Source organism: Mauremys reevesii, linkage group 1, assembly GCF_016161935.1.
Source record: "Mauremys reevesii isolate NIE-2019 linkage group 1, ASM1616193v1, whole genome shotgun sequence".
In the NCBI taxonomy this organism is placed as follows: domain Eukaryota; kingdom Metazoa; phylum Chordata; order Testudines; family Geoemydidae; genus Mauremys; species Mauremys reevesii.
The window spans coordinates 346680479-346701115 of record NC_052623.1 but is presented as its reverse complement, the minus strand read 5'-3'; the positions used below and the strand labels follow the sequence as shown (position 1 = coordinate 346701115).

At 42.3% G+C, this 20637-nt stretch overlaps 1 protein-coding gene across 29 annotated transcripts in view; it reads left to right on the top strand.

Annotated features, from left to right (window-relative positions):
* CELF2 (CUGBP Elav-like family member 2) overlaps nt 1–20637 on the top strand; it is a 440299-nt gene that overhangs the window by 319345 nt on the left and 100317 nt on the right. For all 29 annotated transcript variants that reach the window (XM_039519503.1, XM_039519472.1, XM_039519478.1 and 26 more), the window contains one exon: nt 13137–13219. In XM_039519503.1, coding sequence (XP_039375437.1) covers nt 13137–13219 — 83 coding nt within the window. The remainder of the gene's footprint in view (nt 1–13136; nt 13220–20637) is intronic.

Sequence of the window (20637 nt, the reverse complement as noted above, 5' to 3'; positions counted from 1 at the left end):
GGCCAGGGCCCCAGGTAGTACATGTATATAATTTATACATAAATAAATATGCATATATTGGTGGTGCATGCTCAAAAATTTTTACTGATAGGGGTGCGCCATCAAAAAAGTTTGGAGACCACTACTGAACCGGTGCGCTATTCTTCTTCCCACTATGTTTGTAAGGAGCAAGCTCCAAAAAGGTAGCATGTGTTTGTTTCCAGCACTTTCCCTGCTCTTCTTCTGACTTTTTTTTTTATCAGAGGGGTAGCCGTGTTAGTCTGGATCTGTAAAAGCAGCAAAGAGTCCTGTGGCACCTTATAGACTAACAGACGTATTGGAGCATGAGCTTTCGTGGGTGAATACCCACTTCGTCAGATGCATGCCTTAAGTGCCACAGGACTCTTTGCTGACTTTTTTTTTGTCACTCTGTCTATTTCTCTCCTTACTTTGTCTCCTTAACCACTTTATGCTGCTAGATCTGGCCTCCTTCTGAAGCGTGCTTTCTGCAGAAAGCAAGCCCAGGCTCCAGAGCTGTCAGTGCAATGACGGGGGGCGGGTGGCCTGCAATTGTATGGTCTTCATACTTAGACATTTCTAAGCCTGAATTTGGGATCTGAACTAAGTCCCATATTGTAGTGGATATGATAGTGTTGTAGAAACCTGTAAGTAAATGAAATGTATGTTAATCCCAACCTTTTAATTCACAAACCTCTGAACGTAATTCTGAAAACAGGGTGTAACATGTTGTCTTGTTTGACAAGATAGAACACTTTAAGGTTATATTGGATCTGCTTTTATTCTCTCAGACAGGGTGAATTCATATGCTATTTTGCCCCTTTTCAATAAAATTAACTAGTTATTGAGAGAATCAGTTCTGACACTCTGGCAATACAATACAATGACAAAACATACCAAATTATTAGCAGTTAAATCCCTGATGTTGTCAATTAAAGTTAAATGAGTTAGCAAGATATCTCTAAAGAAGTTATATTTGTTTAGTGAGGCATCTTTGACTAGGATGCTAAATGTCCTGGTTCTTATTTCCCCAGAGAAATTAGATTCCAATACACATGCGTAGGTTTTTCATAGTGACAGTATATTTACAAACTGGTACTTACTGGATTGGAGGGTTGGGTCTTAACAGAGAAGTTTTTTATTTCTGGTTTTGATTTTTTCCCCCTTGCAACTTCCTGGGAAGGAATTCAAGGATTATTTTATAGCATGTGTGATATTCAGAGTAGAGCTGCGCGAATAACTGGCTTTTCTAGTTTGTTGGCAGTTCTGGAAAAATTGGGAAGGAAAATTAATTTTCATTTGACCTGGAAGGAAAAAAAATGTTTAAAAGTGGCAAACTGAAAAGTGGAAAAACAAAATCATTTCTGGTCAAACATTAGGTTTTTGTTTGGCATAAAACTAAACATTTCATTTAGATTTTGAATGCTAGAAATAAAATTGAAGTAACGCTATTTGAATCAGAATTTTGAAAATGTAGAAATGAAATGTTTGGACTGTTTTGGATATTTGTTTTGTGCTCTTTTCGCCAAGAATTTGACGAAAGTGACACAAATTCACAAAATGTTGGTGTCAGTGGATATGGACCAGCGCCAGCTATTTTAAAGGAGACTTAAGAGGGAACCAGCTACTAGACGATTTGAGGCCCTTTTCATGAGAATTGAATTAAGACACAGTTTTACCCCACACCCATTTTAGGAACTGATTGATAATGGGGAGTGTTTCATTTTTCCAACATTTCGAACTCTGAACCTTAGTTTCCAGAGATTTGTTTAGCAGGGGGCATGTTTGCTGCCTCTGAGGGTGACTGCAGAGGGGCTGAGAAGGTTTAAACTCATTTCAGAGACAGAATCCCCAAACCCCTTACCTGGAGCAGATAGAAAGGGAACCTTGAACAGGTGACCTCCTATTGGAGAGAAAGGGGAATGGCAGTACTGGTGGGACACAGTGTGAGGCCTGGGAGTGAGGATGTGACAGAGGAGAAGAGAACATGAGAATGGCCATACCGAGTCAGACCAATGGTCCATTTAGCCCACTATCCTGTCTTCTGACAGTGGCCAATGTCAGATGCTTTAGAGGGGATGAACGGAACAGGGCAATTATCAAGTATTCCATCCTCTGTCATCCACTCCCAGCATCTGGCAGTCAGAGGCTTTGGGACATTTTGTCACAACCAGGACATGGGTGGTCTGACCTAGTGGTCAAAGCAGGAGTCAGATCAGGTTAGGTACGGAGAGGTCAAAGTCTGTCATAGGTCTCACCCCCACTTAGAGCTGTTGGGTTCCAAATTGGGGACCTGCACTGGTTTCCCTCTAAACTAAAATCCTAGTTTAGATCTGGTAAAGCTGCCACCACACAATCAGGTACGTGGATTGGGACACAGTCCTTCCCCAAAATCCTTGGGGATCCCAAGAGCCCCAAATCCATGGAGTTCTTACACCTAGGAGAAATAAACCATTCCCCCCCTGCTTCCTCCCCCCTCCCTTTTCCTAGGAGAGATACCGTGATCCAACTACAGAGGGATACCTCCCTCCTCTCCTTTCCCTGAGAATCCACCCAAGGAAAGACCAACCAAGTCCTTAATAGAAAAGAATTATTAAAGAATAAAAAGAAAGTCACTGTCTCTGTAACCAAGATGGAACAATATACAGGGTCTAAACTTATCAATCTCTGGAGAGAATTCCCCCTCCTTTCTTTCTCAGTAAAAGCAAAGTAATAGCAAACAGGAATAAAGAATTTCCTTCAGCAAACACACAATTGCAAATGTAGAAATCAAATTATAAGACTAATCCGCCTTTCTAATTAATACTCACTATTGAATAGTAGGAACTACTTCCAGGAGAACTTGGAAACATGACTGGCCTCTCTTAGATCCAAAAAGAGAACGAACACTTACACAAAGAACACAGACAAAGGCTTCCCTCCACAGAGATTTGAAATTATCTTGTCTCTGATTGGTCCTCTGGTCAGGTGGTCATCAGGTACTGCATGTTAACCCTTTACAGGTAAAAGAGACCTTAACCCTTAACTATCTGTTTATGACAAAGTCCAAGACAGGCCAGAGGGCAAATTGAGAGTCAAGCAGGAGGAGGTAGGCAGGGTCAAGATATCAGGAAGTGAAGCCAGGGAAACAGGAAGCACACAGTCCAGAGCAGGATGGATTCCAGTTGCATGGACAACTTCCTGTTCCTGTGCTGGGTCTGTATAGGAGCTGTAGACCAATCAGGATGTCCAGAATACTGTCTGTCAGGTTCCAGGACTATATGGTTTCAGCTTCTACCCTAGCAACTATTAGCAGGTGTCAGGTTGGAGCTTCCTAGCTCCTAAGAATACTGTGGACCCATGTTTGAGACCCATAGTCCCTGACCAACTTGGCTAATAGCCATTGATGAACCTATCTTCTATAACCTTATCTAGTTCTTTTTTTGAACCCAGTTATACAATATTCCTTGGCAACGAGTTCCAGAGGTTGGCTGTATCTTGTGTGAAGAAGTATGTCCTTGCTGCTTATTAACTTCATTGGGTGAAACAAAGGGAAAAGAGAGGACAAATAAGAGAAATATAATGTTTAATAACTGCAGTGCTCAGTGCCTCCGTTTTATATCTCCTTCAGAAGATGATGTGTTTATATAATATTATTTGTATTATACTAGCACATAGATGCCTTGAGCGAGCGCAGGGGCTCATTGTGCTATACATTGTACATACATGTAATAACAGACAATCCCTGCCTCTAACAGCTTACAATCTAAATAAGCAAGTCAGATACAATATGGGAGAAATAAAATATGATTGTCTCCATTTTACATATGGGGAAATGAAGCACAGAAGAATTAAGAGACTTTCCCAAAATCATATGGGATGCCCATGATAGAGTTGGGACTTGAACCTAGATCTCCTCAATCCCTGCTCAATGGCTTAACACTAGATCATTATTCCTCTGTGTTACAAGCACTGATGGTATTTTTAGTGCTAAAACCCAAATTACGAGTATTCTTTGCCTCAAAGAGCTAGAATTCTAAACAGGGCAGACACAAACTAGACAATATTCACTGGGGGAAATTATTTGGATTTTTAACAATATTATTGACTCGCTTTCTGTGAGTGTCGCAAAAAGTGCGTCTCTAGGAGGAATTGGAGAGGGTAGTAGCTTGGGTGAGCCGCATTGCCTATGCATGGAATGCTTCCAGCAGCATTCTGTCTCCTAACCGTGGGCAGGGGCAGTGTTTCAGCACTGACTTGAGGGTAGAGAGCTGCCTACTGAATTATCAACACTGCTGCAGCACTTTGGGGGGTTTTAATTTTTCCCCTTGGAAGCCTCCTGTCCACAAACAGTGCTGCTAAGATCACATCCCATGGTGGAGTGCAGGCTGCCTTCAGTCTCGGAATAGTTATTAATTACATGAAACTGCTGTTATCAATCTGTTTTTTTCTTTTAGTTGATAACTGTCCCCATACAGCTGCATTTATCACCCTGCCTGGCAATATCCAAAATCTAATTCTGAACCTTTTGTTTACCTATTACCCATCCACTGTGAATGTCAAATGGTATTTTCAAGTTGCAGAAATTGAATCTAATCAAACTTTCCCCCTTTTTCCCACAGCAACCCTGGTGCCTTGCTGTACAAGCATACTGGCCATAAACTTTCTATTCTTTATGCATACAACAAGAAAGTTCAAGAATCGGCTAAAAGCAATGATTGTCCTATATGAAAAATTTACATTAAAATTCCTCAGTTACCTTTGGAGCCATTAGACATTTAAAATTGTTTAATGTAAGAGGCTTATTTCAGAAAGCAAGAAAAACGCCGATTCTAGCAATTTTGTCCTTGATATCTTTTCTATCTGTGTCGCACTTTAGTCAGAATTTACATAATAATGGATGGGGAAGTGTTGTGGCCCACGAACCAGTGCACATTAGTTCTTAGTTGCTTTCCCAAAAGGCTTGAAAATGCAGCAGATTTAATCTAGGTCAAAAAAGACCTCAATTTTCCAGGCAGAGGACATTTATAGAGAGCATTTGTATTCACAAGGGTACAGGAATGACTCCTCCAAAAGAACTCCCCAATGCAGCTGAAGGATGACAGGAAACTAGGACTTGTGGCCAATTAACAGAAATGCAGTCATAATGGAGAGAAAAAATTGAGCTTCATGGGATTGTTTTTCACTGGCCATTTACAAGGCTGTTACACGCCGGGTGCATTGGTACTGTAATGTGCTAAGGGGTGTTCAGGGCATAATATAGCTGGTATCACTATCCTGGACGTTATAACCAGAAGAAGAAAGGGAGCAGAGAAAGCACAAGTGTTGAATGTGGTGCATCCTGGCTGGAATAGTAGCACTCCCCATCTCCAGATAGCATGTTAACATTATAAATGGCAGCACTGTAAAATCTGCTGCCATTACAATTGAGAGTGAGTGGCTTTTCTACTTCTTGGCTGGTGGCCGGATTGGTAATACGGTTTCCATCAGGGTGCCAATTATATCGAACTCTGTAAAACTGAGTTAATTGGAATATGGTATCGTTAAAGGGTTGATTTCTGCAGGATATGGCAATTCTATCTGTTTGATTGCCCCCGAAATGAAAGGCCCCATCTTACACACAAGTTACTCGATGTATTATAGAGCAATAGCATGGTAATAAGGGATAATGCATCCATGACCATTCCTTTTTTCCTTTTCTAAGTGAGGGCAGAGACGCAGCTTGATTTCACCTTCCAAATGTGTTTTATTTTCCTGTGCAGATCTTTGCTTCTATCGCCGATCTTTCCCTTTCAGCCCTCGCTTATATGCCTCTATGTTTAGTATGGCATGGTTAGAGGTACAGTATTAAGTAACCAAAGCAACTCTCCAAGGCTTGCACGTGTAACCCACACGCCTACTAGGTGCGGTGTTCTGTCCCATCTAGTGGCGACGAGGCCACTTAAAGAGAAAGATAAAATGTGTCTGCTCTACACAGCCTTAGCTAACAGGCAATTGGCTTTTAGCTCATGCAGTAGAGGCTCATGCACTAAGCTCCAGAAGCCGTAGGTTCAATCCCACCCCGCGATGACTGGGGGTCTGTTGGCGTTACACATGCATCTCTCAGAATATTGGAATGGCATCATCTCTAGAATTTAGTTCACTGCATAATAATCCATATTACAATATAAATGCAGCCCAGGCCTCCTTATAAATCCCCCCGTCCCAGCTCCCATCTAATGCAGTTGAAAGTGGCTGTTCTCAAAGCACATACCTAAATTACTGTAGCAATAAGTCTTCTCTATGGCTTTAATGGAAAGATTTTTTGATATCTTAATTGCCTTTTGGAAAATGAAAGTGCGGGTCATGGTGTGTTTGGTTGAAAGTCATGCAGTCAGGGAGTTGTTTGAGGTTCACGACGCACGTATTACACTCTTCAGAGGAGCAGCTGCAATTCAAGAGACCCCTATAAATGCAGCCCCTTTAAATTATAATGTAATATTTAAAATGTGTGGTGGGAGGTGAGATCAGAAATCAAGATCAGAACTCCTGGAGAAAACCCTCCTTTGACTTAATCTAGCTTGAACTGTGCCGGATTGACAAGAAGTCAGTGTCCCTATTGAGATTCCAAGCTTGCTTGAAGCCAGCACCTGTTCTGCTTGCTAATTCACTTACAAAAGTGAGCTTCATTCACAGAAAGAGAGAAACATAGCAGGACTTCACTCATTTAGCCTTCCAGGGCCTTCCGTCCCTAGATCTGTAGCCCCTTAGAATTCAAACACAGCCTTTAAAGGAATTTTCAATTCACAACATGATGACTTTGTTGATGTCCTGAATGTGAATGTATCTTGAATTGAATTCGTCTGCTAGGATTCCGTTACTTGCTAAAAGAATACAGAGTTCAATCATCAGATAATCATTATAGCTGTTTTGAAGTGTTTATTTTATTAGTCTAGAAGGTAAAGCAGATTTCATACTTTTAAGTTGTTGCAGGCTTTGAAGACACACTGATAAGCTCTTGTATTCCTATATCCTATGGCTAGGGTTCAGATGCTGGCAGCAGGTGATAATATTCACAACACAATGCAGCTCCAAATTGACAATTTTGGACAGTTCAAAACTATAAAAGCTCAAAAATCAGTCCAAGAAATATGTTGTTGTTTTTCTATTTTTTTTTTCCTTTTTAACCCAAAAAGTTGTTTGGGCCTGGAAAATCTGCACTAGTTTTCTCTGAGCCAAATCATTACAACAGAGCCCTTATAAGAAAACAGATTTTGCAATTCCAGCCAAAAACTCAGGGGTCGATGTCCAGGTTCTGTAACCAGAGGATGACCTCAGTATCAAGGGAGGGTAGGTGTTGTAAACTGCGCTCTAGATGTTGGGTTGGGAACTTCCACCTCATGAGTTATTGTTTGCAATGCTGCACCCCTGGTCACAATACAGGGAGCCAACCGGTGCATGGTTTTGGTAACTCTGATTGAGCAAGAGAGTAGCTTGTTGAGTACTGGTCCAGCATCTATGATCAAGTGGAGAAGGAGGCAAGTGCAGTGATGGACTCCTGAATTTACTTAGGTATGGTCTACACTTAAAAATTAGATTGACCTAGCTATGTCACTGAAGGCTATGAAAAATGTTGCGCCCTGAGCTCCATTGTTAGGTTGACTTAACCTCCCCCACCCCCCAGCATAAATGCAACTAGGTTGACAAAATATTTCTTCCATCGACCTAACTCACCTCTTTGAGAGGCAGCAATAAACTACATCAATGGAAAAACCCCTTCCACTCACAGAGGAAGCGTCTACGCTACAGCAGCATAGTTACAGCTGGGCCACTGTGGTGTTTGTAGTGTTAGCCTGAGTGTGTTAGAGTCTCATTCCCACCAATACTTCCACACCGTAAGGGCGTCATTTTCAGCTTCCAAGCAGCACTGATTGTCCGAGCATGGTAAAGGGCCAGCAGCACTCTTTTCCTAGAGAGTTTCAGCTGCTGTAGCAAAGAGATGTTGTGAGATCAGCTGTCACGCTATAGTGATTAAGCCTCTTGCATAGATTACAGTGACATTAAAGGAAGCCATGAAAGATGTCAGTCACAACTCTGGACACTTCCTTTGTGAAGGAGGCCATGCTACTCAGCTGTTTGAAACTAGGCCTGTAAATAGTCCTCACTGAGCAATTTGCCTTTGTTTGATTTGGGAGAAATTGATAAAATAATGAAGTGATTGAAAAATCACCTCAAACTATGTTCCATGGACATCTACTGAGATACTTGCAATCCAGTGAAGCCCCCACTTCTTTGGTGGCATCTTTGAGCAGATCTGCACCTTTTTCTTCATATATTGGAGTGCAGGTGGGATTCTCAAAGGTATCTAACAGACATAGGCGCACAAGTCCCATTGAAAGTTAGCCGAGTAAGCTACTTAGATGCTTTTGAAAATCCCAGACTGGGGCTCTGAATGGGCTGCTGTAACAATGTGCATGAAGAAAGTTGCATTTGTTTCGCTGTTTAAAAAAAAACAACAAACAAACAGAAAAACAGCACAATCTTTCCAATCTTTGCCCTATGATTTTAGGGATCTATCTTTTTTTTTCAATATTTTGCATATTCTGAAACTTTTAAACTATCATTTAAAAATACAGAAGATGCAGCCATTACAACATAAATCCATATACTCTGCTGGTGTCTTGTTTACCTAGATTTGTTTCCCTCCCATCTCACTGAACAGATCCCTACTAATAAACAGAGCCTCTACCATTAGCACTAGTTGGTGTCTTTGTCAGCCTCAGCGAAGGCCAGAGATTGAGTATGTCATGGAGAATGAACCACCTTATCACTCCTAGAAATTGAGGTCCTTGAGGTCTTTTTCTAGCACTAAATTTGCTTTTAAAGAAAAAGAAAAAGCATCTGAGATAAGAGACCCTGTTTTGGTGAGGCTGAGGTGTTGGTGTTGCATACTTTGGAGCACCTATCTGAGCATTTTGCTATCAGAAGTTTGGAGAAATAGAAATGCTTCCTCTCTGTTTTTGTCCTCCATTTCTCAGACATTTCAGTGTTTGCCATCGTACTCTTTCTGGTGTGATGGCAGTTTTGTTCATTCAGACATCTGGCCCCACAGCCAGGGCAATGTGGCTGATGTTATTAGGACATTACAGACCTGGGAAGGTTGACTTTTGTGCTCCATTCCATGTCTCTTCTTGGTATGTAAACAATAGTGCGTGTTACTGTAAAAGCTGTTACCAACAGAGCTCAGACAGCGGTTGCACCAAAGTAGTGAAAGTATTCTTTTTATTTTTCATGTGTTAGCAATTGTACAGTTTCTCTACAATCAAAAAGATGCAGTCCCACCTGGATTTACCTCAGAGTTAAACTAGTTAAATGTTGGTCTGTAGTAGACAGTCATGGTACCTTCCACATCAGATACTATCCAGGTTGCCAAGCCCCAGAATGGACTTACCTTGACAGTTGCCCTGACCTGAGGGATTTCTATTCAGGCTTCCAGTTACTTGGGATGCAGAGGGTTTCAGTTTGAGGGGTTTACAAAGTGTCCTCTTGCTTTTAGATAGGTCTAATCCCTCCCTAGATCAGGTAACACACGTGGCTCTGAGCTGACTTCAGAGCCAGGTACTGAGGTACAATCCTTCATGTACCATCGAGATGCAGGAATTTTACACTGAAATCATGTTCAAATCCAGGTCTGCTCTGTGAAATTACAGCAGTTCAAGTTGGGGCCACCTATCAGTGAACTCCTCTTGAAAAGTCCCTGAGCTGAAGTGTAAAGTTTCCTCTGGGAGTGTGTGGACTTTTGCCAGTCTGTTTTTCTCTTCAGCCCCACCCTCCTTAGCAGATCTATTCAGACCCAATCATTGTCAGCAGAGGTAGTTCTGCCCAAACTACCACCAACTCTTCTCAGTTGTCCATTAAAGATGATCTTTTTAATTAAAAAAAATGAATTTAAATAGATGTAAGTAATTGAAGCATTTCATCTTTGGGCCTTTTTAGATCCACAAGTTTTAAGGCCAGAAAGAACCGTTGTGACCATATAGTCTGACCTCCTACCTAACGCATTTCTGTGCTGCCTCTTATGCTGCTATATTCTTCCAGTTTTTGTTCACAAAGTCACTATCCCCCTCCTCTTACAGATACCCTTAAAAACACTTTTCTTTCATGAAGCCCACAAGTAGCAAGCCCGTGATAATTTCCCAATATGTCCTGTCTTGCTGTCTCCATCTTTCAGATGCAAGCTCTTTGGGCCAATGCCAAGTATGCTACTCTAGACCAGTGTTTCTTAAATCAAGGCCGCCGCTTGTGTAGGAAAAGCCCCTGGCAGGCCAGGCCAGTTTGTTTACCTGCCCCATCTGCAGGTCCGGCCGATCACGGCTTCCACTGGCCACGGTTCGCTGCTCCAGCTGCTGGAAGCAGTGGCCAGTACGTCCCTTGGTCCACGCCACTTCCAGCAGCCCGCACTGGCCTGAAGCGGCGAACCGCAGCCAGTGGGAGCCGCGATTGGCCGGACCTGCAGACAGGGCAGGCAAACAAACCGGCCCGGCCCGCCAGGGGCTTTCCCTACACAAGCGGTGGCCCCAGTTTGAGAAACACTGGTCTAGAGGGTCTCAAACTTTTCCATACCTGGTGCAATAGGCTCCCTTCTCTGCCCTTTGGCCCACCACAAACCGACTGGACACTTTCGAGTTGATAAGCCCCAGTGTGTTGTTGATTGGGTCCCCTCCACCCAGTACAACCTTATGCAGCAAAATACAATTGGAAGTAAGGCTGTGTCTACACTAGCACTTTTGTCGGTATAATTTACGTCCGCTCAGGGGTGCGAAAAAACACCCTTCTGAGCGATGTAAGTAACACCAACAGAAGCACCAGCGTGGATAGCACTATGTCAGTGGGGGAGGCTCTCCCGCTGACATAACTACCACTGCTCATTGGGGGTGGATCCATTATGTCAACGGGAGAGCTCACTCCCGTCAGCTTAGAGTGGCTACCCGAGTTCTCTTACAGCAGCGCAGCTGCATTGGTACAGCTGTGCCACTATAAGCTTGCTAGTGTAGACATGGCCTAAATTTCCCCCATGACCCACCCTGTAACACAAGCCCAAGTTAGTTGACCGGGGCTCTGAGATTTGTGGCCATAGACTTGGGGGGGGGGAGGTTGGGGTGTTTTTTCAGTGTAGATGTAGCCCTAGTGACCAGAATGCTGGGTCAGCTGTAGGCTCCTAGCACTCTCTCCCACTTGAATAAACCCAGGACTCCCTTCCCTTCCACCTGGGATTTAGGGTGGGCCCCACTCTCATCTAGCAACATGGGAAGGAGCATAGAAATCATGACCTCCCTGGCATCTATTCACAACCCCCGGGTTGAGAGCCCAGGTATTAAACAAATAAAACTAACCCAAGAGGCTCTGATTGACAGTGTGATGTAAAATTGGCTGGTAAAATGCGGAAAAAAATCATTGCTGCATTTCTGTTGTATTATTGACTAATGGCACAAATACAGGTTTAATTCTGGAGTAAAATAATCTGAAATCACAAGGCTTGCCCTCAGTGGAAGATTTTAAAACTCTGAACTCCTATAAAAAGCAGAAATGGCTAACAATCAACTGCTGACTGATTGAATGATCCTGCTGAATGACCCACAAATGACTGAAATCATTACCAAATGAACTCTTTTGTAAACCGTGAAATTTTAAGGGGATCTACTGGCATTCATTTGTGAATGGTGTTTCTCCTGACTGTGATAAGTCTGCATTACCTGCCTGTGTGAGTATATTATATTGCCTGTGAGTGCATTTCTGTGTTAGGGAATAAGGTCCCCCATGTATTCTGGCTGGGAACACGATTACCTTTGCTTGTTATAAAGGTAACATTTGTAGCTGGCCCAATTGCAAAGCCCCAGAGAGCACTCACGGCACAATCTGCAGCTTGAACCAAGGGAGAGGTGGCAGGAGGGAGTATTCTGAAGATTCCAACCTTCCTTCTAGACTAATTAAGATTCTGTGCTAGTTGTATTCTGTTCTGTCTCTGTTCACATCCTGCTTACCACTTGTGTCTATGCTGAATGACTGAATGGAAACTGGAATACTGGGTGTCACACCATCTTGGTAAGCAGCAAGGGGTATGATGCAGTCAACATCCTAGTCCTCATTCATCCCCCCTCCCCGCCCCCCACAAAGGATTCTGAACCCTCTGCAGCTGCCTGTGTATAGCTGATGGTCTTCTGAAACTCTAGTAAAATATATAGCATTTTGATCTACAAATCATGGTTTGCACTTTTAGTAGCACCTTTCATCCTAGTATCTCAAAGAATTGTGTAAGCCCCACTCCCGCCATGCATCCCTATAAGATATATAAATAAACTGATCCAAATAGAGCTGAGGAACTGAAGCACAACACTTACCTGGCCAGCTCATGGCTACACATGAAGTTTTGTGGCAGAGCTGGGAATTGAATCCAGGGATGAGATTTTGTGCTTTGCTTTTTGGAGGCACAGCACAGAACTCGCAGCCTTGGGAAAGCGTAGGGAACTAAGGTGGTTTTAAGCCACGTTTGCCCACAAATCCATTTCTCTACCTAAGACCGGGGAAAGATACAGCTAAAGGACTGTCAAACAGCCTCCACAGATAGCAGCAGGCTCCAATGTCCCCAAAAAGGCACATTGAATTCCTTCTCTAACCTGAGGCACTTCTAATCACAGGTTTCACAGTGCCCCACCCCCAACCCTCCTTAGGAAGCATGATTGTAGTTTATCAGAAAAGCTTAGCTCCTGTATATGTCTCTTTCAGTAAGGTCCTGCTTGTTAAGCCCACTTTTCTAGCTGGGCTGCTTTGGTAAATTTCTACTGCTTTTAGCTTGCAAGCTGCTTATAATCATACCTTAATGGAGAACCTATACAAAATATAACTTTGTTTATGCTATGGGGTCGATTGAATTTTGGTTAACTTAATTTCAAAGTGGTTACAGCCTGCTAAGGGTTTAGGCGTGCTATAGATACAACATGTGGGGGTGGCTTTTTTTATTATTTTATTTTAAACAATACAAGTTTCCTTTGATTCATGGCATTCATGCAGTCTCATTATACTTCACATTTTCAGCCTTCATAATGCATCATTCAATCATTTTTTTCCCCCTATTGTAGTCTCACAAACCATTGTCGGTAATTTCTTTTCATTTCTCTCTTTAGGTTGTTGTTTCGTAACATTTTATACAAGAAAAGCTGCACTTGAGGCACAGAATGCACTGCACAATATTAAAACCTTACCTGGGGTGAGTACATTTTCTTTTTGAACCTAATCACTTTATCGCTACAAAATAGCCGCTTTTCTGAAGATGCTAGTTATAGGCTCTTAGTGCCAGAAATGACTTTGGTCTTTGCGAAGGAGGGTTGCTGACCTGATAGTTCACATTCAGTAGCCATGCCAATTGGCCAGTCTAGTAGCGATGGCATTAGCTTGGAAGAAAAGTGCTCTTATACAGAATGTCCCTGGCTGGAAATAATAGTGATCCCTGCTGGGTAGCAGCAGCTGCTGAAGTGTAAGGTGGACTCGGATTTTTTGGGGGAAAAAAAAGGCAAATAGGAAAACAAAACTTCACACACCAAGATTTCTTTTTTTCCTAAGTGTCTGGTTTTGGTTTGGTTTGGTTTTTGAGGGGGAAAAGCGGAAAAGGACAAAATGTAGCCAGCATAGGCATAATGGTTTCTAAACAATACGTAGCAGTTACTTTGATGGTTGTGTACTGATGTACATTAGAAAATATTATAATGTAATTGTATTCAAAATGTTCTCCCATTTTGTTTTGGTTTTCAGCAATCTGTAACCACTAACCCATTACGCTGACAGTTATTATAGATACAGTTATACTAGTGATCAGTTGCTTATGTGTGTAATATGTAATCTTTAAATTCTAAATTACAGTCATAATCATCACATTTCAAGGTAGTAACTTGATAACCACAAATCTTTGGAGTTAAACAATCAGTCAATTTAATATTTTACATCATTCTGTTGGATACAGCTGGGTATTGGTCATATGTGGAATAAAAAACTCAAGTACTTGTTTGCTGTGTAAGGTTCCGTACAGAAGTGAAGACAAAAGGCACAGTAAAAATATAGCTCTTGTTGATAAGTACAGGTCCCACACCACTCGATCTAGCAGATACATGACAAAAACAATCTTCTTTAGCTCCCATGTGCTGCATGTGAATTCAACTCCATGTGTTTGAAAAATAAGGATCTGGCTGGTCCACCTTGTACAGGTGGGAGAGTCATGGAATTTACCAGGGAAAATGAACAATAGAGAACAACATGGGTGAGATAATATCTTTAATTGGACAAACTTCTGTGGTGAGAGAGACAAGCTTTCAAGCTTACACAGAGCTCTTCTCTGGGTCTGGAAAACTTACTCGGGGTGTCACAGCTAAATATTTAAGCTAATCTGATGATCTAAGTGTGAAATCGCTGTGACACAAAAGTCCTGCAATAGCAGAATGGATATCCTCCTTAGTTTTAAGTGGAAGCCGCTGAGGGAGAGGGCACTCGAAAGTCCTCTAAGTTCTAGCCCAGATGCAGGAAAATAAATGAAAAGCTTTGTTGCTTGTTATATCATCTCCAGGACTCCAAGGACTACCCCGTCAAGTCCTCTTTCTCTCTGTGCAGCCCACAGAAGGGCTGTCAAAGTTGCACTCCCTGCTTTTGCGGAAGCCCAGAATGTGCCCTAAGCGGAGCTCCTCATGTGTGGTTCAGCTCTGCACGGCTCCTTACTTGGGCCAGTAGCTAAATGCTGCAATTTGCGTCTCCCGCTTCTTTGTAACCAGTCATTGTGGGGCTGTTGTCTGGACTGTTTTTTACCGGCGTTGCCAAGCATTCAAAAAACATCAGACTGGCTCAAAAATCACAAACATTTTTAAAACAATAGATTTTGGGTTCTTTTTTTAATTTTGCCTTCTACTTTTTCAACCTTTAGGGGTCACACTTCCAAGTTTTTCTCTGCAGTTTTTAGTGTAAGAAACTTACCTTTTTAAAAAAAAAACGAAAGGTGAGATTATCACATAATCACATGATTCTAAGTGTTGGGGCAACACTGGATTTTACTTTCAAGTTGCACTCAATTATTAAATGAAAATAGAATAATCCAAGCATAGATCCATCACCAGTGTTGAATGCACATATTATTCTACTATATTCTGTTACCCACTGCATGCTAATATTTTATAGAGGTTGTAGCACCTTGTTACAGTGAAGCAGTGTTTTCACAAAACAACTTCATTGTAAGTCAGCAAGATTCACTCTGTCTGGAGCTGCAATTTGCATACTGAGAACATTGGATTCTACTTCCCTTTAATTGGAGATCCAGCCCAGTTTCACTGCAGGCCGGATCTAGCCCCCACTGAAGATTATGAAAAGAATCTCATTAACGTCAGTGTCTTTGGATCAGGCTACATTAGCAGTTTCTACAGAACGTGAAGGAACCAGCATACAGATTTCATGGCTGAACATGCACCTAATCTCTTTCTGCACAAACAGGAACCATCTCCCATTGCCGTTGGGCACCAAACTGGATTTGCACCAGGGGAGAATTGGGACCAGTATGTGCTTGACATCTTGCCTCATCCTGCTTCATTGTAAAACTAGATTTTGTCTGAGTATGGTTCAGTAGTAAAAGACATCTGCAACCAAAAGGATCTCTAGGTTCTTGGATTAATTGAATTGGTTTTGTGCCTTCTGTGTCTCATCCTCTAAATGAGGGCCTGATCCAAAGGCCACAGTGGAAAGACTCGGATCAACTTCAGTGGGTTTTGTATTGGGCCCCATATGAAAACCAGAAAAGCTTCTTAAAGCTTGGGCTTTGTTTTACATTTCATTTGCTGCACGTTCCACTATCCATTTCAACTTATCTTGGCGATGCACTGTACTCTGCTCTTTTTCTTATAGTTTTAGCTGATAAACCTCATCCTCAGCAGAGAGATGAAAACACTGATGTTGTATGTATTCCTTTGAGTTTCAGCCTTTTAGTGGACATGAAGAAAATGGGACCAGACATAAATGATTAATGCAGATTCTTGGAAGAAAATATTGCAGGGTGCCTTGCTGTTTGATTACAAGCCTTGGAATTAGTCAACATTTCCATAATTCTAAACCAATATACACCTGTTTTCCCACTGTGATGTGAAGGCACAACTTAATTTAACAGAAATCCCGCTGTGCTAAATCTCTCATTAAATACCATGCTAGTTCTGTAATTTAAAGTTGCAGCATCACTATTTTAACCAAATTTCCTTTGTATTATGAAATTAATAAGTTAATGATGTACTCCAAGACTTTTTTTTAACAGCAACAACAAAAAAGGAAGCTGAAGAAGAACATAGCACCAGCTGACATCTCAAGGCTTTTCTGGTTTTAATCATATTCAGGAGGATACAATCATGTAGAAGTTTGTTTATATATAGAGAGAGAGAGAGAGACAGAGAGAAATTTTCAGCATAAGCCAGGATCCAATAGCTTCTTTCTACTCTTGATTAGTATCATTTTTCCTTTAGCTATGAAAATCCTTCTCATATCATGGAGTTTTTATCATCCAAATAAACGTGTGTTTTTAGGTATTTAGGTACCATTTACAGGATAGTATCTTCTCTTGATGGAGAACAAAAAAACAGTGTCAAGGGTTTACAAGCTGACATATCAGCAAAACAGATAAACTCCTCTGTTGCTTACTCTGTCTTGATGTCAACATTACTAATAGTATTTGCATCTTCCAAACAATGAATCTGAACTTCTGAATGGATGTTATATTAGAAATTATATCACAAACTATTCTAGTTCATGGAGAAAGACCATAGTGGATGCAATTTATAAAATTCTAATTACTTTTAAGTTATGTATTTCTATGTGGAAGTGTTGGTTTTAAACAAAAGTAGAAAACCTCATACTTCTTCGAGTAGTGTCCCTAGGTGTTCCACTGTAGGAGTGCTTGCGTCCCTGTACGGCTGATTGGAGAACTTTGGTAGCAGTGTCTGTTAGGCCCTGTAATGGTCCCCACTCAGGGTCTGGTTGGGAAGCATTGCCTAGTGGTCACAGCCACAACCCCCAGACTGCAAAGGAGGTTTTATATTGTATGTGCAACAAACTTCTGTCATTGTGACCAGGTCTGCCAGGCAATCTGCCTTATTTCAAAAGGCTCTCCTATATCATGTCCATCTCCTATATCGGGGTGGGCAAACTCCAGCCTGGGGGCCACATCCGGCCCTTCAGATGTTTTAATCCAGCCCTCAAGCTCCCGCTCGGGAGCAGGGTCCAGGACTTGCCCCGCTCCATACCGTGGCTCTGCGCAGCTCACAGAAGCAGCGGCATGTCCCTCCTCCGGCTCCTACGTGTAGGGGCAGCCAGGGGCTCCACACGCTGCCCCTGACCCAAGCACCATCGCTGCAGCTCCCCTTGGCCAGGAACTGCGGCCAGTACGAACTGCAGGGACAGCACCTGCGGATGGGGCAGCGTGCGGAGCTCCCTGGCTGCCTCTATGCGTAGGAGCCAAGGAGGGACATGCCGCTGCTTCGGGGAGCTGCTTGAGGTAAGCGCCACCAGGAGCCTGCACCCCTGACCCCCTCCTGCACCCCAACCCTCTGCCCTAGCCCTGATCCCCCTCCTGCCCTCTGAGCCCCTTGGTCCCAGCCCAGAGCACCCTCCTGCGCCCCCAACCCCTCATTCCCAGGCCCACCACAGAGCTCACAACCCCAGCTGGAGCCCTCACGCCCCCCCCCCTGCACCCCAACCCCCTGCCCCAGTCCGAAGCCCCTTCCCACACCCTGAACTCCTAATTTCTGGCCCCACCCCAGAGCCCACACCCCCACCCACACTCCAAACCTCAATTTCATGAGCATTCATGGCCCACCATACATTTTCCATACCCAGATGTGGCCCTTGCACTGTTCGCTCATCAGACCTCATGAAATACGGTCTGATTATTACTTGTGTGGGAGACCTCCAGGGGCAATCCAGGGTGTTGCACATTAGCAGTGTTAGTGATTCAGTAGCTGGCACTCTCCCATCTGAACCAGTAATGAACCAGTGCTACAGCAGGTTGCTAGGGAGCACGGTGCTGTTTGAAGAGGCCATACACTGGCTAAGAAGTAAAACCTAAGATCATGCCCACTTAGTAATCATCAAAGGTCCCACTTTAAATATAGCACATTCTGAAAAAAGCAAGAGTGTTAATCCTAGCGCCTGCTTTAAATTACAATTGGGGTAATTATGGCATGCCTACTTAAATATTCCCTCTCCAAATTCAGTAGGAGAATTTAATTTTCACTTCCACTGCTAAAAACCTTTGTGTAATGTTGCTAGTGCTGAACGACTGCTACATTCCACCCAGAGTTTGGCAACCCTGCTATACTTCAGTGGCTGTCAAGTGATCCTTATATGTCATATGCAGTCTATAAAGCCCTTTTTATGATTTTTCTGGATGGAAGGGTCTGTCTGCAGTACAACCCTGTTTATGGAATGGTCTCTGTAGACATCCAAAACCTTCAGCTAAAGAAAAATGTGAAAGAAATGTCAGAGTTGGCCTGCCAGCTGTAAGAAGACTGTGTTGTGGGTGCCCATCCCAAAAACTTAGCCGAGGATATAGCTAGGTGTACTTCTGGAGATCTGAGGTTTCAGAACAACTGGGGGATGTCACTGAATATTGCTTAGTTCCATGTTTTGGTGATGGGTCAAGATCTTCAGTGGACATAAACCAATATAGTCTGTTGTAAACTCCATTTTGTACACAGTGAGGATCCAACCCAATCTGCTGTGTTGTCAATGTGCACGTCTCATTATCACTACATACTTCTAGCAATAAAAAGCAGTAACATTAAAGGATTTACATGCTTTTCATCTGGAAAAGAAATACAAGGATATATTTGAATGCCGAGTCTGGCGTTTGTCTTATTCTGGAGCTGTACATCATTTCACTTGCAGCGCTGCTGGAATCTCTTAATGACTTTGCTCCCAGGATACATGCTGTAAGTATTTTCAGCAGTGGAGAGGAGCAGTCATTGAAAAGCATGCCACCACAACTCCATTTATTAATAAAAGCCTATTTCTCGTGCACAGTGCCAGGACAATTAAAAAGGCAACCACTGGATATAGAAAACAGTTGGCTAAACAGAGTCCTAAGCAATGATAAACACAATGAAGTTTCCTTTGTGGTTGATTTTTATCCAGCTGCAGCCAAATATCAAAGTGATATCAAAGGGAAGCAACCGTTAATTAATTCAAACTGACTTCACAAAGCAATCCCATGCCTTTGCTGATATCTGATTCTGACAGCTTCCTAATCTTCACAAGTTGTCATTAGGAATGGCATTAAACCAGCCTTCCCTCTATGCAATCAATCCCAGCTCTTGCTCCACTCTATCTCAGAGATGCACCATCTTTAATCATGGTGGGCGGGGGAAGCAACTTTTCTTCTGAGAGAACAATTTGCGAGTAGAATTTACAATCTGCCAGAGAATCTTATAAGCAGATCTATCTCTGTCATACACACCGGAAACCCCACCTCACCACTTACAGCAAAAATAGGTGCCTGTTTCACTGTGTGAAAAATACTCTTATAAGGCAAAAAGAAGCTTTGCAAGGAAAGGAATAATATTTGGGAGTCTGTAATGATCTTTTAAAAGTATGTGTACATCCTTATTATTGATTCAGGACTACAGAACCTGAGATATAGGAGATGAGATGGGGGCGGGAATAAACATTAAGCAGGAGAAGAGAGATGTTTTTAATCATGATTTAAAAAAAAAACCTCCAAAATGTAGATAAATAAAGGTAGTAATTCCACTTGTGGACATAAACACTCTAATTGTTCTCACTGTTACTAGAATCCCTCAATGGGATTCCAGTTTCATGTAGAATTTCAAGGTATGCGATGCCTTTTATATTTTCATTCAAGTGTGAATGATCTTAATGACTGAAAGTAGCTTGTGTTTATGTTCTAGACCATCGCTCAAGTGGGTATCCACTAGACAGCAACTAACATTATTTTGTGACCAAACCATGACAATACCTCCGAGTAAAATGTGCTGGAATATTGTATGGTGTGTTTATGTCAAAGACTGTTAAAAACAAAGTGGTAAAATGCTGTTCTGGGGGACAGCAACTCCAGCATCCATAGCAGCCTAGGTGTAGATGGTGAGAGACGGACAGGAATTGTTTTTGACAATGGATAAAATTATAAAATACGAATAAAACTACAGGAAGGAAAATTTAGAGTGACTATCAGGAAAAATGGGATCTGTTCAGTCTTCCAAAGGAAATGAGATGAAAGCCCAATCCTTAGAGTACCTGGGTTGGGAAAATGTTAGAAATCATACTGTAGGGAATAATCCTCCATTGGCTTGAGGACAGACTAGATGACTGAATAGATTTTTCCCATCTCCACTTCGTGTGGTAATAAATGGGTCTGGTTGGTTGAATGCACAATCCTCACTCGCCATATATGCAAAAATAAATACGGTTTGAAAACAAAGAGATGGTATTTAAGAACTACTGTAAATTGGCCATGTATTTAAATGCTTTGTTTATATTAACAATTCCTCCATTACGTGATTCTGGTTTCTTTTGGTAGGGTTTGCCATGCATGCTGCCAATATGAAACTGTGACGCCAATTCATGTGGTATGGCCCCTTTGCATAGTACTACTGGTGT